Raw genomic sequence first — 20,900 nt, 5'->3', positions numbered from 1 at the left:
AAGCTGTAGTTACTGTATTTCAAAGACAGTTTTGCTTAGAATGCATAAACTATCAAAGTGATTCTAAACTAATTAAAGGAGTTGGTGGATTGGAACAGAGTTTCAGAATGTGAGTCATTTTAACTCTGAAAATTATCTGATTTTTATTTATTTTTAATATATTTATTTATTTATTTGTTTGTCTATTTATTGACTGCACTGGGTTTTCATTGCTGTGTACCTGCTTTCTCTAGCTGCAGCGACCGGGGGCTACTCCTCACTGTGGTGCGCGAGCCTCTCATTGTGGTGGCCTCTGCTGTTGCAGAGCGTGGGCTTTAGGTGTGCATGCTTCAGCAGCTGAGGCACATGGGCTCAGTAATTGTGGCCCGTGGGCCTAGTTGCTCCGAGGCATGTGAGATCCTCCCTTACTAGGGGTCAAACCCGTGTTCCCTGCACGGGCAGGCAGACTCCCAACCACTGTACCACCGGGGAAGTCCTCCAATTTTTAAATAGAGCATTAGTTAAAATGTTTAGTTTACTTTTTAAAAAATTTCCGAATATTACTTTTTCCTGGTTTTTAACTACTCTTTTCAAAAGCCATTTTTTAATCTGATATGAGCAAATGTTCATATGATTGAGTTAATTTACTTCTTGTAGTTTGAGTATTGAATAAGATCAATGTTTATGGTAAAACATTTACAAGGAACTCTGCAAATTTTTCCCATTAATTGCAATGTTTAATTTTTGCATGTGTGGGTTATGATTGTTATCCCCTCACTGACGATTGTATCCACCTAGAGGCCTAATATAGTTCTGGCCATGTATTAATATGGCAATTGCTGACAGAAGAGAGGTAGTATATATTATAGTCTTGCATAACACCACTGGGTCTTACGGAGAAAATATTGCACTTTCTTAAACAACAGTATAAAATAATATATCCTTTACTCTTTATTAAAGAAAAAGCAGACAGTGTAGGGACTGTGAGATATTATCCACGGTCTTGCAGAAAAATCAATGCTAAGAGCATAATTCTTAAAGAAATGAATAAATGTTAGTGGACATATTGCATACCAATAGGGAAGGAAAGAATTCTTAGTAAACGATATTGTGAAGATTTATATATAGTTTGGGGAGGGTAGCTGGACTATTTGTTTGCAAGTACTCTTTCACTTAACAAACATATATGAAATAAACAAACAAGAAAACCCAATATATTTAATAAAACATTGAGTTCAAATATCATACAAATTTGAGATAAGATATAGAATGGAACCAGATGTATTTTCACTTCATTTTTTCTTTAAATTGCTAAAAGTGAATATATATACAAAAAATCCTAAACTACATATCAAAAAGCATGCCTGATACATAAAATTAAATGACATTATGAAATTATGATATTCTGTAAATATTCTTCTTAGAGGCTAATGCTTTTAAGATGTAAAATGTAAATTATCATGAAAAACATGAATATGCAATGGAAATGTGAGCAAAGTGTTTGAAAAAAAAACTCATAAAAAAGTTAAAATTATTGAACATTAAAATACTTCCATTTCTCAAATTTTTCTTGTTTTTTTTTTTCTAATTTTTAGTTTCACGTCAAAAATAAACCTATTTCTTGGATAACGTCAGCATTAGGATGTTGTTTTAAGTTTTATTTTATCTAAAACATATTATTATAGGGAAATGTTTCTTTATACACTTTTTCTTGCTTATTTATGTACTTTGAGGATATGATTTTATTTGATCCAAGATATAAAATATGGAAATAAAGTTTAATGTTTTATCTACATTTCCTTGGTTCAGTGATTTATGTCTCTCCTTCACCCCCTTCCAAAATTCTGAATCACCCTTTCCATTCTTCTATCTGAATACCAAAGTCATCAACTACAAAGAGAATTTATTTTTGAAGACTAAAATTCCTTTTGGAACAAGCTGTTCAAGAAAGCTTCTTCCTAGTTACTAAGACTAAAAGCATCCAAGGAAAATAGAAGGTTCTTATTTGAGAAATTATAAGTAAATTATGAGATTTACCTTTCTATATGGAACAAAGGAATTTTACTTAGAACTTAAAAGGTGATCCCAGCACTCTTTCACATTTGGTTTACAAATATTACAAAGAATAAAGTGCATCTATAATTAAAATAATAACATGAAGACTGAAGAGGGCTGAGGTATACTTGAGTGTTTAGTTATAGAGAGATTTATACACTAAGAGAGATGAGAACAGGTAAAAACAAACAAACGAAAAATAACAACTCTTCTTTGCATCATAAACTGCAATCCCTAAATAGCCCAAATTGTAGGCTTTTGTCATACTTTCATGTCTACTTTTCTATTCTTTGGGCTGCAATGTTGCTGTTGGGACTTGCAAACTGAATCCTCAGATGCCTTTGTTGGGTGCCTTCCTTTTAGGTTCTGCCAAAGGGAGAGAAAAGAAAAGAGGGAAGGGGAGGAAAAGGAAGAAATGTTCAAGGGAAATGGCGAGAAGAGAAGAAAGGAAAGTCTTGTTTTCCAGTTTCTGTTCCAGTTTCTCACAGTACTCTTCTCAGAGGCAAAAGCAGCAGTCTGGCTTGCCCAGGGATCAAAGATTCACAGGGCATGTCTCCAGAGGTCTGAAACATGTTGATACCCTTAGAGCTCTGTCTTTTCCTCAAGGTCTTAAGGCCAGATGAGCAGAGCACTTCCTCCAAACTCTGAGATTCTGGTAAGGGTACCTTCCCTACTGTCTGCCAGCATTAAGAGTAATAGCTGCTTCCTGCAGTTAATAACCTTTAAATCAACACATAGCATCTTCTTCACACTCATCAGGCTTCCAAACTCTAACATTCCATGTATTCAACCCAACTGGAGATTTATTTTCTTAGGTGGACCTGCCTGAAAAAATACTCAGTGCAACATGGGACAATTTTGAACCAATTCACAATTCTTAAAAGTCAACATAGGACTTCCTAGGTGGTGCAGTGGTTAAGAATCCACCTGCCAATGCAGGGAACACGGGTTCGAGCCCTGCTCTAGGAAGATTCCATATGCCACGGAGCAACTAAGCCCGTGTGCTACAACTATTGATCCTGTGCTCTAGAGCCTGTGAGCCACAACTATTGAGCCCATGTGCTGCAACTATTGAAGCCTGCGCACCTAGAGCCTATGCTCCACAAGAGAAGCCACTACAATGAGGAGCCCATGCACCACAATGAAGAGTAGCCCCCACTCGCAGAAACTAGAGAAAGCCCGTGTGCAGCAATGAAGACCCAATGCAGCCAATAAATAAATAAGATAAATAAATAAATTAACTAATTAAAAAAGTCAACATAGAGCTTTAGTTCTAATATTAAGCCCAGTCTGCATAGCGTTTATTCACCAGTATTTATTCATCCAACCATCGAATAAAAAAACAAAGATAAGTTATAATACACCAGTGATAGTGAAAGGGAAACGAGTAAATAACTCCAGGCCTCAAAGACTTCACTGAAACACACCGAGTACTTTCCTGGTGGCAGTGAGTACACGCATGTGGTCAAAATGTAATCTCAGTATAGTGTTGAGACGTTAGCAGTATCAACCATTGTTTAAACTTGAGGAACTTTATATTACTTGTCAAGTTAAAAAAAATGAGGGTCAAATTACCAATCCTAGTTTTCATAAACTCCAGACTAGGGAATTCCCTGGCTGTCTAGTCATTAGGACCACAGGCTTTCACTGTCAATGGCCCAAGTTTGATCCTTGATTGGGGAACTAAGATTCCACAAGCCATCCTGCATGGCCAAAAATAAATAAATAAATAAAATAAACTCCAGTCTAGTGCTTTCTAACATTAGCATAGACACAAGGACAGAAGCCTCATTGAGCAAGTGAATGTAATGTAGAAATTGACATAAATCACAATGAAAGTACAAATAAAGTATCAATGGTGCATATGAATCAGTTGAATGAAGAAATGGAGTTTAGACACACAGAAGAATGAAAATCACCTATTTCATCAAGACACAGCAGTGACATGTAAACAGAGGTTAGGAGCCCACCTACAAGTCACAATAAGCATTTGATGCACAATTTTTAAAGTAAGCATGAAGAAAAGAATTAAAAGAGAAAATGAGAAAGACCAAAGTCGGAAATGCCAATAGTCATGACAATGATTATTAAATAATTGCATACACATATACATACACATATATATTACATAAAGACTTATGCATATATAAGTATACAGACATAACTGGGAGATATTATACTTTCAGTACATCACTGTAAAGTGAATATACAGAATTCCCAATATTGCAGGATCACCCCAGTAAAGCAAGTATCATTAATAAACCAGGTCAAACAAATGTTTGGTGTGCAATAGCATTACATCTATAAAATGTACATATCTTAGTTAAAAAAAATACTTTAAAAAATGCTAACCACCCTCTAAACCTAAAGTGATTATAACATAATAACAAAAATCAGAGATCACAGATCACCATAACAAATACAGTAATGAAAAAGTCTGAAATATTGCAAGAATTAACAAAATTTGACAAAGACACATGAGTGAGTAAATGCTGTTAAAAACATAGTGCTAATAGACTTGCTTAATGCAGGGTTGCCACAAACCTTCAGCTTATAAAAAGCACAATATCTGCAAAGCATAATAAAGCAAAGTGCAATAGAACAATATACGCCTATGCACATATACACACACACAAACACATAGAGACATAAACAAGTATGTGCTAGGGATTATTCCAAGCTATCTGCACTTGACTTATTTAATTTTCCTAAAATTTCTGTGCCATAATTATTATTAATGTCTCCAGTTTTCAGATGTGGTAATCTATGACGTTCCAAAAACACTGGCCACTGCAATGACAACAACAAAAAATAATAAAGGAAGCAAGGAGTAAACAATAAACAGGATATATATATATATATATATATATATATATGGAATCTCATTCAGTGTGTAAACTGACAAAGGTGTGTTCTTTATTGTAAAATAACAGGTATTCAGTTTTGAAATGAATCATAGTTCCCATAATGGATCCGAAAATAAAATGTGATACTTGTGAATTCTTCATTAAGCGCATAAAAGCTTTATAGAAAAATAAATATGTGTGTCTTAGTCTACCATGCAATCCCCTTTAAAACATTACAGAAGGAAAAAAAGTAGAGACGTAGGCTGCAAATTTTAAAATATTCTCATTCCTACTCTTGTAAATTGACAAAGATAAGTGAATCGAAAAGACTCACTCATAGCTACCTAGCTCTTGACTGTTCTCTTCGCTCCAACACTGCAACCCATCATTTCATGCTTCCAGTGGCCTCCAGTTTGGAAACCTGAGTCCTCCTAGCAAAACATTTTCTAGGAAAATATTTTGGAGTTCACCACTTTTCTGAGAGCATCCTTCACATCCTTGTTCCTCAGACTATAGATTAGGGGGTTCAGCATGGGAATCACTATTGTGTAGAACACCGTGGCCACTTTGTCAGAATCTATACTGTTGCCAGAATGGGGCCGGCAATAAATGAAAAGGATTGTTCCATGAAAGACAACAATGGCTGTGAGGTGGGAGGCACAGGTGGAAAAGGCTTTGCACCTTCCCTCTGCAGAGCGCATCCTCAGGATGGTGAGGAGGATAAACAAGTAGGAGGTGAGGATGACCACGATGATGATGGTCTCATTGACAGTGGCCCCGATGTATAGCAGCAGTTGATTCACAGTGACATCAGAGCAAGCAAGAGACAAGAGAGGGGGTAGATCACAAAAGAAGTGGTTGATCACATTTGATCTGTAGGATGGGATCTTAAGGGCTAAACACAAGTGAATCAGAGAACACACAGTCCCACAGAGGTAGCAACAAGACACCAGCTCCACACAGAGGTTTCGGGACATGGTGACCACGTACAACAGTGGGTCACAGATGGCCACAAAGCGGTCATAGGCCATCACAGCCAGCAGGATGACCTCAGTTACCACACATGTGCAAAACGAGTAGAATTGCACAGCACATCCCAGGAAGGAAATGGTTTTGTCTTCATTTAAGATGTTAGCCAGCATCTTTGGCACAATGATTGTGGAGTAACAGAAATCCACAAAGGACAAGTGGCTGAGGAAAAAGTACATGGGGGTGTGGAGTCGAGAGCTGACCTGAATCAGGGCAATCATGCCCAGGTTGCCCAAAACCGTGACTCCATAGATGGAAAGAAACCCCAGGAAGAGGAAGACTCTTAGCTCAGGGGCATCTGAGAATCCAAGCAGAATGAACTCTGTCCCAGTGGTGCAGTTTTCCTTACCCATGTCCCCACTCTATAAGGGTTGGAGAAAAATATTAATACTCATTTTCCATTATGTCACCCAATTCAGTTTTGACTATCTCCTAAAAAAGACATTATAATAAATAAAATAAGTAATTTTTTTCAGCACAAAAATAGGACACTGCCTTTGTGATGTTTAGGAAAAGTTAAGGCATTTTATCACACAAATGGATAGAGCTGACTATTTAACTCACAAATCACATGAAATCATTCACTTCCATGAAAGCATGTATGATTTCTTAAATTAGTTCAACATAATTTGGAGCTTAGAACTGAAACATTAGAAAGACATCAAATATTATTCAATTAGCAATATTGTTTTATTAAACTAACATATACACGCTACTACATGTAAAGTAATTAAACAGCAAGGACCTATATGTATAACAAAAAGAACTATGTTCAATATCTTATGATAACATATAATGGAAAAGAATCTGAAAAAAATAATGTGTATATATATATATACACATATATATATGCATAACTGAATCATTTTGCTATAGACCTAAAACTAACACAATATTTTAAATTATACCTCAATACAAATTGTTATTAAAAAATCCGAATACCTTTTTACTGACTGACTTTTTAATCAGTTATGGAAATATCAGGATCCCAGTGGATAATTTTTAAAAATTACTACATGATAACTTTCTTTTCTTCCAATGAAATTATGTGAAGTATGCTCATTTAAGATTGTTAACCCACAAGTGCTTATTTATCTCAGTATGTTTTAGTTAGGGAAAGTAGCTTTTATAATCTATATTAGCATTTTTTCTCTAAAATTAGCATAGTGATTTTGGTAATTATGCTACACAATGTCTGTCATTCTTCAGGCAATTGGTACTCAGAAACAACCTTACTGTAACTGTGATTCTCAAGCCTTATAAAGACCTATTTGACAAATTCTCTGCCTTAAATGTATTTGGAGAACTAACCAAAGATATGACTGTGTAATTAACAGAAACGCTTGCTGTTGCAATGCACCATTATTTATGAGAGCAAAACTTAGAAATAAAGTGTCATGCAACTGGAAAATGCTCAAAATTAGGGTGCACACATTTTATGGAAAATTACTCAGGTTTTTGAATAACTTTTAATGACCTGAAAAATGATTATGATAAAATGGCAAGTGAAAAAATAGTAAGATTACACAGATAGAATATTATACGAGTATACATAAGTTGCATTGTATATTTAATCTTCATAACATGCATGGAATATAAATATTTTATTTCAATTACTTTAAAAAAAGGAAGGCAGAGAAGAATCTTGCCTGAATTCTCACAAAACATAAGTTTTATGGGGTGGAGTGATTTTTATTTTAATAAAGGAGAGTTACATTCAAAGATTTTGACATATAGAAAATGCCAAAAGGGGATAAGAACACATTCATTATTTTTTTCTCTGCTGACCCTTCATAAGAATAAAATGATTTTGAGGCACCTGTTGGTTATTTCTAGGGGGAAGAGAGTCTGGACTAAATCCCAACACATTCAGGTATTTTTCTCATTCTTCAAATAACTTCAGAGAGGTGAGGGACATGCGAATTGAGAAATCCCAGTTTGAAAACAAATACTTATTCTGATGATACAGTTTTCTCTCTTCAATCACCAGTAAAATTGAGTTACTTGTATTTTTCTGATTTCAGAGTACATAATTTGATAACCTTTTCCTGTTTTTAAGTCTAAAGATGAAAAATCAGGCTGCTGATTTGTTATAGAGCAGTGGTTCTTAACCAGGAGTGATTTTGATCCCCATGGGACATTTGGCAAGGTCTGGAGATGTCATTTGTTGTCACAGTGGGGAGGGGTGTTACTGACATCTAGTGGATAGATCAGGGATGTGACTAAACAATCTACAAGGCAGAGGACAGAATCTCCTTCCCACCCAAATCCCGCACACATCCCCACAACACATGCAAACACCAAAATATGATCTGTCCCCAGGTATATGTGAGGAGATGCTCTGCCCATAATACTCTTGGCTGGGTGATATGATCTATCCCCAAATGTCAATAGTACCAAGGCTGAGAAACCTGCGATGGAGAGGCATCCCAAAGCCCCTTTGGCATGAGGCCAAAGTAAGTCCTCTCCTGTCAATTCAGAGGTGGTTCCCAGGTCTGTGTACCTCCATGACTGGTCCTGAGGACCCCTCACTACCACTCAGCATCAGAGTGACTGTCAGGAGAACCTCCCTGCTATCTTTCCCAGGTCCCATGGATGGAATCAATGTGAGAGAGGAGGAAGAGGGAAGAAGAGAAGTCAAGCATTCTTCCCACTTTGTTTACACTCTTTTCTTTTCCATCTTACACTAACAGCTATTACAAGGTAGTTCCTGCTCCATATTGAATTGTTCCCATTTCCCATTGAGACTGTTTCTCAGTACAAAAAGGGATAATACATTCATAAAGAAGAGCTCAAAAGTTGGTATTTCTTAAAACACTCTCTAAATACAGACTTTTAAAAATGTCTAATACCACTGCCCTATTTTACAACTCCTCCTTCTCTTATATATGGCTATAATAAATTAACCTATGAGAAAAAAAGAAAAAAAAACCTTCCAGACCCCAGGAAATAACATTCAGTCCATTCCCTCCAAAAGAGAGTGTAGTCCAAGCAACCTGTGGGATAGACATTGCTTCCCCTGTGTCCGATGATGCTATGATGGAAAATGTTACAGTCTTTATGTTTTATGTATGTGTATCCCTGGAGCCCACATTTCTTAAGCTTCCAAAACCAATCATTGATCTCTCTGGGACATCAACAAGATATCAAGAAAACAACATCATCTTGGGACTCAAATAATTGATGAGTTTTATGAGATACAAAGAGAGGGAAAAATGATCCCAACTTGGTACATTTTGTTATAATCCAACAGGATTTCTTCCAGAGCTCATGAGGAATTGCAGAACATTGTATGCTCCATTCAAATGTTGTTCTCCAAATCAGGGGTTATGTTGCCATTATAAAATATGTGAATAAACCTTACAAACTTTGCCTGTCTTACACTTAAAGCCCCTTCCTGGAGGGCATAGGGTCTGAAGACACAACAGGATTTTGCCAAATACCAGAAAGGGGTGGGAATAATGAACCTCCTTTACAGAGGATGATATGAACTGCTTACACTTCCTGAACACTTCCTAAGTGCTGTGTACTCTTCTGAATACAGCTATTAACACATTTCATTTTTATACAAATAGGTGAGGTAAGTGCAGTTCTGCACCTTTTCTAGTGAGGTGACTGGGGCACAGACAGGTGTTGTAACTTGCACAGAGTGAGAAATGGAGTCACTGATAGAATGAGCCCACATGCTGCTTTTTGGATTAACCCATCCAGCCCTGTGAGGATGAGCAGAGCTGCTGAACGGTGGTGGATGGCACACGCCCTACTCAAGGCAGAGGCCATTTAATGGGTTTCTTGGAGGGTTTCTCCCAGGTCTGCTCCTTGTCTGACTACATAACGTCTCCCCAAACCAGCAGTGTTCAAATGACAGTCTGTGATTTGTGTCTTTGGCTATACTAAATATTAAAAGAATTCCATGAATGTAATTAGTTCCAGGTAATCAGTTTCCAAATTCTCAACAACCCACATGTGTTTCCCTAAAATTGATCCATGTGTTAATTTCCTGAGATCAAGGAGTTTTTCTGCATCTCCTTTTCACCCAGCACTCTCAGTATTCCTTTTATTTCATTTTCAGAAGCAAGGTTTCCTCTAATACATTCACATATTACTCCATGAATTATCCCAATTAGATAAACAAAAACAAACTTCCAAAACCTAAAACATAATAACACTGTGAAATATTGTTTTCCATGAAGCTTGATATTTGCTTTAATCCACGAAATTTTCCAACCCATGGTAAGACTTCTTGTTTCTCTCTGGGTTATACACCTTTCTTTTCTTGACAAAATAGGGACATTAGACATGTATTTTAGATAATACAGTGATGTTTTGAAATTAGATATTAGTAGATTGATGATGATATCTCTCTAGTATCTATTTTTTGTTGCTCTTACTATTGCCACAAAATGCATTCCCCTGAAGGAAAGTGTCTCATGAGAGAAAGACTAAGAGGACACCTATTAAATAATATCATTGAAAAAAACCCCTGCTGCCAGTGCCCCTGCCTCCTCGGTGAGCCACAGTTGCCCCCCCCCCCCACCTCTGCAGGCAACCCTCCAACACCAGCAGTTTCAGGTGCAACAGTATGTCTCTCAGAGTCTGGTAACCCTGGGAAGTTTCAGCTTGTAGAGAAAATCTATAATATCTCTGCTTCTCTCAGAAGTAAACAGCTTTGCTGATGATCTGGGCACCATCAATCAGAGTCCCTCCCATCAGGAAGCACCTGCGAGCCTCCTAGATAGCTTCCTCCACAAGAGGGAAGACAGCAGTACCAAGCAGTATCAGCAGTATTTCGTCTTGTGGAACTCAAAACCAGAGCCACAGAAAGGCAGAGAAAATGAAAAAGCAGAGGACTTTGTACCAGATGAAGGGACAAGATAAAACCCCAGAAAAACAACTACATGAAGAGGAGATAGGCACCGTTCCAGAAAAAGAATTCAGAATAATGATGGTGAAGATGATCCAGGACTTTGAAAAAAGAATGGATGCAAAGATCGAAAAGTTTACCAAACACCTAGAAGATTAAAGAGCAAACAAACAGAGATATGCAACACAATAACTGAAATGAAAGATACACTAGAAGAAACCAACAGCAGATTAACTGAAGCAGAAGGGTGAATAAGTGACCTGGAATACAGAATGGTGATAATCACTGATGCGGAAAGGAATAAGGAAAAAAAGAATGAAAAGAACTGAAGACAGCCTAAGATACCTCTGGGACAAGGTTAAATGTGCCAACATTCGCATTATAGGGGTCCCAGAAAGAGAAGAGAGAGAGAAAGGACCTGAGAAAATATTGGAAGAGATTATAGTTGAAAACTTCCCTAACATGGGAAAGGCAATAGCTACCCAAGTCCAGGAAGCACAGAGTCCCAGGCACGATCAACCCAAGGAGAAACACGCCAAGACATATAGTAGTCAAATTGACAAAAATTAAAGACAGAGAAATGTTATTAAAAGCAACAAGGGAAAAACAACAAATAACATACAAGGGAATTCCCACAAGGGTAACAGCTGATTTCTCAGCAGAAACTCTGCAAGCCAGAAGGGAGTGGCATGATATATTTAAAGTGATTAAAGGGAAGAACCTACAACCAAGCATACTCTACCCAGCAAGGGTCTCATTCAGATTCGATGGAGAAATCAAAAGCTTTACAGACAAGCAAGAGCTAAGAGAATTCAGCACCACCAAACCAGCCCTACAACAAATGCTAAAGGAACTTCTCTAAGTGGGAAACATAAAAGAAGAAAAGGACCTACAAAAACAACAACAAAACAATTAAGAAAATGGTAATAGGGACATACATATTGATAACTACCTTGAATGTAAATGGACTAAATGCACCAACCAAGAGACACAGACTGGCTGAATGGATACAAAAACAAGACCCATATATATGCTGTCTCCAAGAGACCCACTTCAGACCTAGGCACACATACAGATGGAAAGTGAGGGGATGGAAAAAGATATTCCATGCAAATGGAAATCAAAAGGAAGCTGGAGTAGCAATTCTCATATCAGATAAAATAGACTTTAAAATCAAAAATGTTACAAGAGACAAGAAAGGACATTACATAAAGATCAAGGGATCAATCCAAGAAGAGGAGATAATTATAAATATATATGCACCCAATAGAGGAGCACCTCAATACATAAGGCAAATGCTAACAACTATGAAAGAGGAAATGCAAGGCAGAAATAGAGACACAGATGTAGAGAACAAACACATGGACACCAAGTGGGGAAAGTGGGGAAGGTTGGGGGGGGGATGAATTGGGAAATTGAAATATCAAATTTTATACTCTAAATATATGCTGTTTATTGTCTGTTAACTGTATCTCAATAAAAGTTCTAATAAATAAATAAATAAATAAGTAAATAACATCATTGGCAGTGATGTTTTATATTATCTGGGCAACCCACTCAGAAGAAATGGCTTTGCTAATCTACTTATCTAAGACTTAAAGACAGGATATGCTTTTTATTTTTTTAATGATTTGAATATAACTACATAAGTGAAATTTATTTTATTGTCATTGTGCATAAATTGTATAATATAAGTATAGAGTTGTAAGTTTTTGATGCACTGTATTTATACCACATAAGACAATATAATTTTAGTAGAATATTGTATTGAAAGATTCAATGACATCAGCAATATATTAAATTTTTTATCTTTTTAATTGCACATTTTAGCAAGGTTGCCTCTAAGTGGAAGAATAGCAGATATGCTTAATTGCTATATAATAAGACTTGGGAAGATCTTTGTGTTAACATCAGAAACTAAGAAAGTCAGTGGTTTTAGAGTCTGCAAAAAAGCTACTTCAAAGCTATGGGAATCTGGGATGAAGTGAGAGAATAGTATTGACCTATATACACTAAAAAATGTGAAACAAATAGCAAGTTGGAAACTGCTACATAAAACAGGGAGATCAACTAGATGATGGGAGATGACTTGGAGGGATGGGATAGGGAGGGTGGGAGGGAGTCTCGGGAAGGAGGAAATATGGGGATATATGTATAAATACAGATGATGCACTTTGGTGTACAGCAAAAACTGGCACAACTGTGTAAAGCAATTATATTCCAATAAAGAGCTTTAAAATGTGAAAACAAAACCAAACCAAACCCAAAACAAGCAAACAAAAAATAACTATGAGTTAAAAACAGTTGCTTGTTGCAGGGATCACTATTAGGAGAGAAGCAAAGTAGCTCCGCTGATCTGATCCTGACATGACTGATCTTGGCTTGGTTTGCTTCTATGTATGAGAGCAGCTTGTCAGGTTAAGGTGATCTAAGAGGGCCTCACACTCAAGTCTGGAGGCTGGCTAGATGCTGTTTCATGGGATACGGGTGTGGGCTATTCTGCTCACTATCCAATATGCTAGCCTGTGCTTGTTCACATGGCAGCTTTTCTAAGAGATCGTGGAGATTCCAAGACATTATGAGAAAGCCATAGGGCCTCTGAGAGGCTTAAAAGTGGCACAGTGTCACTTCAGCGGCCTTCTGTTAGCCAAGGCTAGTCACAAAAGTAGTCTACATTCAGAAAATGGAGAAATTGATTTGACCATTTGATGGGAAGTGTGGAAACAGGTGTTGATACCTGGATAACTGGAGACTTGGGACTATGCGTGCAATCTATTTCATTGGGTAACAAATCCTTTTGAAAGATATAATCTCCAAAATTTTAGCCTTCAACATAATTGGAAGACAATCTAATTTTATGTACTGCATTACTGTTAAAAATTTGATGAAAGATCATTGTGAGAAATTGGCTGAAATATGTGTGTCATTACTTTTCCAGCACAATTTCAGATAGAGTTTCTATTCCCACTTACATTTAATACAACCAAATATCCTCAGTATTTTCGTCTATTAAAAAGTACACATGGACTAATTTATCTAGGCATATTGACTAGAGAGGAGGAGAAGGGTATACAGGTTATTGAAGCAAAAAATGAGCTATTAATATTAGAGATCTGATGTTTCTAATTTGCCAGATTAAAAAAGATCCTGATGACTACCTAGTTGACATTTTATTTTGAATATGGTTACATAGGCAATTAGTTTTCAAAGAGAATTTATAATGCTTTTGAGGTCTTCATAAGCAGAATAATAGCATGAAATTCAGCTTGGGCAGGCACTCGCCATGCTTCCTTTTGGCATGTAAGACTTTCTGAGAGCTGGTCTACCATTTTTAAGCCTCTAGTGGAGTCTATCATAGCTTGTCATACTGTCACACTGGAGCTCCTTTGAAAACATATTCAGAGTATAGATCGTGTATTATCAATTTTCCATTCATGCCAGGTTGCATGTGTAAACAATACAACACACACAAATGCTCAAACACACACAAACACACATACACACACACGTACACACTTTGCAGTATTCATTCAATAAAAAAGTTTGTTGGATCATTGACTCAATATTACGTTCTCACCTCCTTGTTTGTCATGCTTTTATCTCCTGAATAAAAATCCTACCTTGTTGAAATATGTATCCTAAATATCTGTCTTTTTCTTATCCAAGGCCAAGTATACATGACACCTATTTTATAAAGGCATTTTTCTTAAGTCCCTAAATGGACTTGAACTTTTCCTTCTCTCAAACTCTGTGATACTATTTTCTCCCTTATACAATGGTCACTTTCTTAACTGCCCTCCTCTCAACACTGGATTTTCATTCCTTGAAGGATGAAGACTATGTCTTATCTTAACTGCTATTTGTAGTTTTATGAGAGAAATGCACATGTTTATTGAGATCCCAGTCTACTCTACGTATGTTATAAGGAAAGTGGATAAAATATATGTTTATTGAGATTGTGCAAGGCATGCCACATGATACCTAAACAGTCTCTTAATCTTCACAATCAGATTTGTTTATGTTGTCTCAATTTTGCAGATGAAAAATTAAAAATTTTAAAGATGGCTGATTTTGTTTCTACTAAGTAAGAGACAGAGTCAGATTTAGTCTCTTTGGGCCAAAATCCATGTTCTTTCCATTTTACAGCATAACTCTCATTAATTTTAAAGTTATCTTTTAAAAAGCAACCTTTGCAGACATGCTTAATTTACATATCAAGGACAAATCCTACTAGAATAATATGCTCAATAAGAAAAGAATTTAGTGTTCAAGATCTTGCTGACCGAGTCCTTGACATCTTTATTTCTCAGACTGTAGATCAAGGGATTCAACATGGGGATCACCACTGTGTAAAACACAGAGGCCACTTTGACTGTGTGCCTGGAGTTTTTGGAGTTGGGCATACAGTAGAGGAAGAGGATGGTGCCGTGGAAGATGCTGATGGCAGTCAGGTGGGAGGCACAGGTGGAGAAGGCTTTGTGGCGACCACTGGCTGAATGCATCTTGAGGATGGTGACAGCGATAAGTACATAAGACAGGAGAATGATGACAAGTGTGCTGACCTCATTGAAGGTGGCAAAAATGAAAAGCAGCATCTGGTTGAGAGAAGTATCAGAGCAAGAGAGGGAGAGCAGGGAGGAGAACTCACAGAAGAAGTGATTGATTTTGTTAAAACCCCAAAATGATAATTTGGGAACAGAACATGTGAGTATCAAGGAGCAGGCTATTCCCCAGGCATAAGATCCAACGACCAACATAGCACAGAGTTTATGGGACATGACGACTGTGTAGAGCAGAGGGTTGCAAATGGCCACAAAGCGATCATAGGCCATCACAGCTAATAAAAAAGACTCAGTCACCACAAAGGTGCAGAAGAAAAAGAACTGTACCACACAGCCTACAAATGAAATGATTCTGTCTTTTACCACGAGGTTCACCATGGCCTTGGGAGCAATGGTGGAGGAATAACAGAAATCCACAAAGGAGAGGTGGTTGAGGAAAAAGTACATGGGAGTGTGCAGTTTGGGGTTAATTTTAATGATTACAATCATCCCAAGATTCCCTACAACAGTGACAGTGTAGATGGCCAGAAATATCAAGAAGAGAGGGACTTGCAGTCCTGGGTAATCGGAGAAGCCCCAGAGAGTGAACGTGGCCCTGCTCTTATTTGTCTCTGACAATAACATCATTTCTGCTTGTCAAAATGTGGATCAGTCCTGGAAGCAAAAATATTAAGGAAAGTGATAATATCAGGCACTCTGTGAACTACTCTTTAGGAAGACTGAAACATGAAACAAAATATCTCTTTTAGAAACTCTCTATGTATTTTATACACAAGATATGCTAAATGCCTAAAATTTTTTAAACAGGATAACCATTGAAACTTTTTCTTTATGTAAACCATACAATTATTGATATTTTTAGTTCTTAATTGTAGTTTTTAATACTTACAAGTAAAAACATGAGATCAAGGGATTTGGGAGTTATTTTAAATGACATCCTCGCATAACATTTTCAGGGCTCCTTGAACATTGTAAGTTCATAAAAGATTAACCTAGCATAGTATAATGCCTGATTATGTCAGTCCTACAATTGATATCATAAATGAGAAATTTCTAAACAAATTAACTTTGCATCATACGTTCGTGATGTGACATTAAGAATGACAGCCCTGTCACTTTCCATTTGTGTCTTTATTGTTAATTCCATACAGCACTTTAGTGCTTATTTTTGTTTCTGACTCAGTGAATCTGTTGTCAAAATAAATCTTAATTTGTTTTTTTCAGGGAGTGTCCTTCTCACCTCAGGGAGTCCTGATTGTCAGTCCCCCCTCCTTGCTTGAGGAATAATAACACTGAACAAATAACAAAGAAAATCTAGTCTCTTTATTCTAGAGGTGACAAAGCACAAGATGGAAATCCTTGACTTTCCCTATAACATGCAAATAAGGACCAACTACACACCTGTGACTTGAACCTTGATCCAAACTCTCAGCAATTATCCATTTCTCTACAATAGACTCATTCAGTCTCAAGGTCTAGATACTAAGGTATTTCCCCTATTCATGATCATAGTTTTAATTTATGACAAATTAATATTTTAAATCTATGGGACATTGCCCAATGAAAGTGTCTATACCACAGAGCTATCCTAGAAAGCAGCATCAAGATGAGATGAGAAAGGAACCTAAGAAAATTTTCTCTCCCAGAAAGAATATATAACTCTATTAAAGAATCTACCTTAGAAGTGTCCCTTTTTTGTCCCTTCTTTCTCTTTTCTCTCCCTTTAAAACATAGGATATTTATTCTGTCCCTTTGTTACGTGCAAATGAGAAATACTTGAGGTAGTACTACACTGTGAAGACATCTCATAAGAAAATTGTAATAATTGGTGACCAACACCTCTAAGATTCTATCATACCAAACAACTCTTTATCATTCTGGTACAATTCTCTTGGGTCCCACAACCCAAGAAATAGATTTCAGATGGCTCATCAATGAACATGTCAGATCATATGCAAAACTGAGACATTCAAGGCCTTGTCTCTTCCTAAACTCATAAATGTGAGTACTAAAGGCAACCTCAAAAAGACAATCACAAAGTCAGACATTCAAACTATAGCTAATTTATCTGAGGCACTTAGTCATTTTAAACTAATGTTCCATTTAATGTAATGGCTCTTATGTCTCAAATGGTGTTTTTTAATTGCTAATGTTTCTTTGAGTCTAGGAAATATGACAGCTAATAGCTTTCCTACAATTTTTTTGTCTATTTTATTGTAGTTTTTGCTCTCAGGGCCACTTTATAATGTTAAATAAAGATGATCCCTTTTCCTTTTTTTTTCACTAGTGAGTTTGTTTCATCTCTGTTTACTTTTTAAATTAAATACTTGTCTTTTTTACCTTGAGTATTCTTTTAAAAATTTGATGAAGTAAGACAATGCATATTCCCCAAATTCCCAGATTTCCTCTAACCCCCTACTCCAGGTATCTGTTGTCTGTGGGGCTGTTATTCAGGGGATCAGCTGACCAGTCCTCTAACACAATGCCCTGCAGGCTAAGTGTGCTCCATCTTATTTGAGAGTTCAGATAGGTAATTTTGGCAATGACTAGACATTTTTCAAGAACTGTTTATGTCTAAATGGCAAGTTTCCCTTCATGTTTTTTTTTTTCTAGGTACCTAACATTGAAATTAATATTAATCTGTCTTTAGAATGTTAAAACATACCTGCTGATGGGAAAGGTAGGACCACTCCTAGTTGGGAGGGATGCATGTATTCTTATATCTGGAGTCACAGCCTATGGGACAGAAACCCTAGAGACTATCTGTTGCCTCATTCACTTAAAGCCATGAAATAAACAATTAAATTAATTGCCATTCTCTGATATAATTCTTGTATCACAGAAAACCTGGAGCAGCATTATGGGCATTTCATATGAAAATCTATATGTTAAAGTCACTTTTCTCAGACCCTTCACACTTCAATACTTTCCTACAATTATCAAAATTATGTAATTATAGAAGTCATCATTCTCAAATATTAAGTGAATGAGCACAATATGCCAGGCAAAACCCTCTTCCTCCAATCTTCCACTCTCACTATATGGGAGAAGTATGAAGATCCCTCTTTTAGGGATCATCATGATTTATTAAGGGTTAAAGCAGAAATATTTACAAAGTTAAATATTAATTTGGGAAAATAATCTAGTCCCTTTTAAATATCTCTTCTATTACACCACCATATCCATTCCATTAATTACTTTTAGATATTAAATTATTAAAATAACACATTCATTGAGGAAAACATGAGCTATAGAATTGAAATAAGGAAAAAAAAAACCCTAGAAATAATAGTAACTCAACTGTATTTCAAACTTTGCCTTTAAGTTTAGAGAAATGTGACCGACACTACCTGACTACCTGAAGCAAAAGATAAAGGTGAGCATCACCAGTGGTGTGGTGTGGATCTCATTTACCCACGATATGATGTGATGAGAAAAGCTTCACCTCTCTGATATTTTCCCCCCAAACCAACGTGAGAAAATCATTAGGATTTTCTACCAATACTCACCAGTATTCCTTAGAATTGTCAAAGCCAAGAAAAACAAGAAAAGAGTGAAAAATTGCCACAGACCAGAGGAGATTTGAAAGACATGATGACAATGCAACATGGTACCTGGATTGGATCCAAGAAAAGAAAGAGGGCATTGATGGAAAAAATGATGGAATCCATATAAAATTTAGATTTTAGTGAGCATAATGTACCAATATTTCTTTTATTTTTTAAAAAATTTTATTGTGGTAAGAACACCATATGACACCTACCTCCGTAAGAGATTTTAAATGCACCATATAGTATTGTTGACTACAGATATAATGTGTTTATGCTACATCTCTAGAACTTATTCAACTTGCTTCACTGAAACTTTATGCCCATTGATTTGTGACTTCTCATTTCCCCCTCCACCTGCCACTGGCATCTCTCACTCCACTTTTGATTCTATGAATCTAATTCCATTAGGCACATCATACAAGTGGAATCATACAGTATTTGTCTTTCTCTGACTGGCTTATGTCACTGAGCAAAATGTCTTCTATGTTCATGTTTGTGGTCACATATTGCAGAATTTCATCTTATTTTAAAGGCTGAATTGTATTCCATTTTATGTATATGCCACAATTTCTTTATCCACTTATTTATCCATAGACATTTAGATGTTGTTTCCACATCTTGACTATTGTGAATATTTCTGCAATGAACACAGGAATGATAATATCCCTTTGAAATCGTGATTTCAATGACTTTGGATAAATATCCAGAAGCAGGATTACTGGCTTATACAGTTATTTAATTTTTTTACTGTGAAAAACCTCCATACTGTTTTGCATAGCAGCTGCATCACTTTGTGTTTCTACCAGCAGTGTACAGGTTTCCAATTTCTCCACATCCTTTGCTGATGCTTGCTTTTTTTTTTTTTTTTTTATGATAGTCATCTTGACAGATGTGAGGTGATATCTCATTGTGGTTTTGATTTGCCTTTCCCTGATGATTCGTAGCATTGAACATGTTTTTCTTCTTTTAATATACTTATTGGTCATTTGCATATCTTAGAAAAAATGTCTAAATCATGTCCTTAGCTAACTTTTTAGTTGGGCTATTAGTTTTTGTTGTTGTTGTTGTTGTTTTACTTTTTTTTTTTGCTATTTAGTTGTATGAGTTCTTCATCTACATGTTGGAGATTAATCCTTTATTAGACACATGGATTACAAATATTTTCTCCCATCCTATTGTCTCTTCTTTCTGTTTATTGTTTCCTTTGCTGTGCAGAGGTTTTGACAAATAAATAATGACAATTGTAGAAGATATTAACAATATGGTTAATTCAGAATGCTATAGTGATCATCAGATCCCAGTTCACCTGGAGCTGTCCTCGCTTTAGTACTGTAAGTCACACATACCAGGAATCCCCTTAATCGTCTTTCTTTATAATGAAGATTTCTTTCTCAGGCTAACATTTCTGATAAGGTCATCTCTGTTTCTACAACCTAGAACCAGCTGATTTTAGACATTTCAACACTAAAGGCTAGAGGACCCATATAACAGTGAACACTCTTGATGGTTCTGTGTTCAGATATCCAAGGATTTAAAGATTAATCAGAAGGCAATCTTCCCAATTCAGTTTTCATTACCATAAAATTCTTTGATTATCTTTTTCAGAATTTCTCACCCTTGGCACTATTCATATTTTGTGTTGGATTATTCTTTTTATGGGGAGCTACCCTGTACGTGGTACCATGTATAGCAGCATCTCTGGCCTCTGTCCATTCACCCCTGGTCCCTCCATTGTGACAATCAAAAATGTCTCCAGATATTGTCAAAAGTACCTTTGGGAAGAGAGGGGATGTGCATAACTGCCTATAGTTGAGAACTACAGCCTTATTTCCTTGATTCCTGTAGATTTCAGTGTTCATCTATCTGACTTATGTGCAAATTAAATATCTAGTTTCTTATCTCCCAAAAGATATTATTAGGTAGAATAAACAATTTGTATTAGCTTTCAATCTGGGAAGCATTGGTATCTAAAGTCTTTATCCTTATAATTTCCTCCCATATATATATTTTTTAA

The 20,900-nt window shown here is 36.3% G+C and overlaps 2 protein-coding genes across 2 annotated transcripts; both read right to left on the bottom strand.

Annotated features, from left to right (window-relative positions):
* Positions 1-5,326: 5,326 nt before the first annotated feature.
* Positions 5,327-6,262, bottom strand: LOC130849422 (olfactory receptor 5L1-like). Its single transcript, XM_057728300.1, has one exon. The coding sequence runs from the start codon at positions 6,260-6,262 to the stop codon at positions 5,327-5,329; it is 936 nt and encodes a 311-aa protein (XP_057584283.1).
* An 8,755-nt stretch (positions 6,263-15,017) lies between these two features.
* Positions 15,018-15,959, bottom strand: LOC130849246 (olfactory receptor 5D18-like). Its single transcript, XM_057727988.1, has one exon. The coding sequence runs from the start codon at positions 15,957-15,959 to the stop codon at positions 15,018-15,020; it is 942 nt and encodes a 313-aa protein (XP_057583971.1).
* Between the last annotated feature and the right edge of the window lie 4,941 nt (positions 15,960-20,900).

This window comes from Hippopotamus amphibius, chromosome 3 (assembly GCF_030028045.1).
Source record: "Hippopotamus amphibius kiboko isolate mHipAmp2 chromosome 3, mHipAmp2.hap2, whole genome shotgun sequence".
NCBI classification, from domain to species: Eukaryota; Metazoa; Chordata; class Mammalia; order Artiodactyla; family Hippopotamidae; genus Hippopotamus; species Hippopotamus amphibius.
The sequence above is the reverse complement of the archived record's forward strand: the minus strand, read 5'-3'. Positions and strand labels throughout refer to the sequence as shown.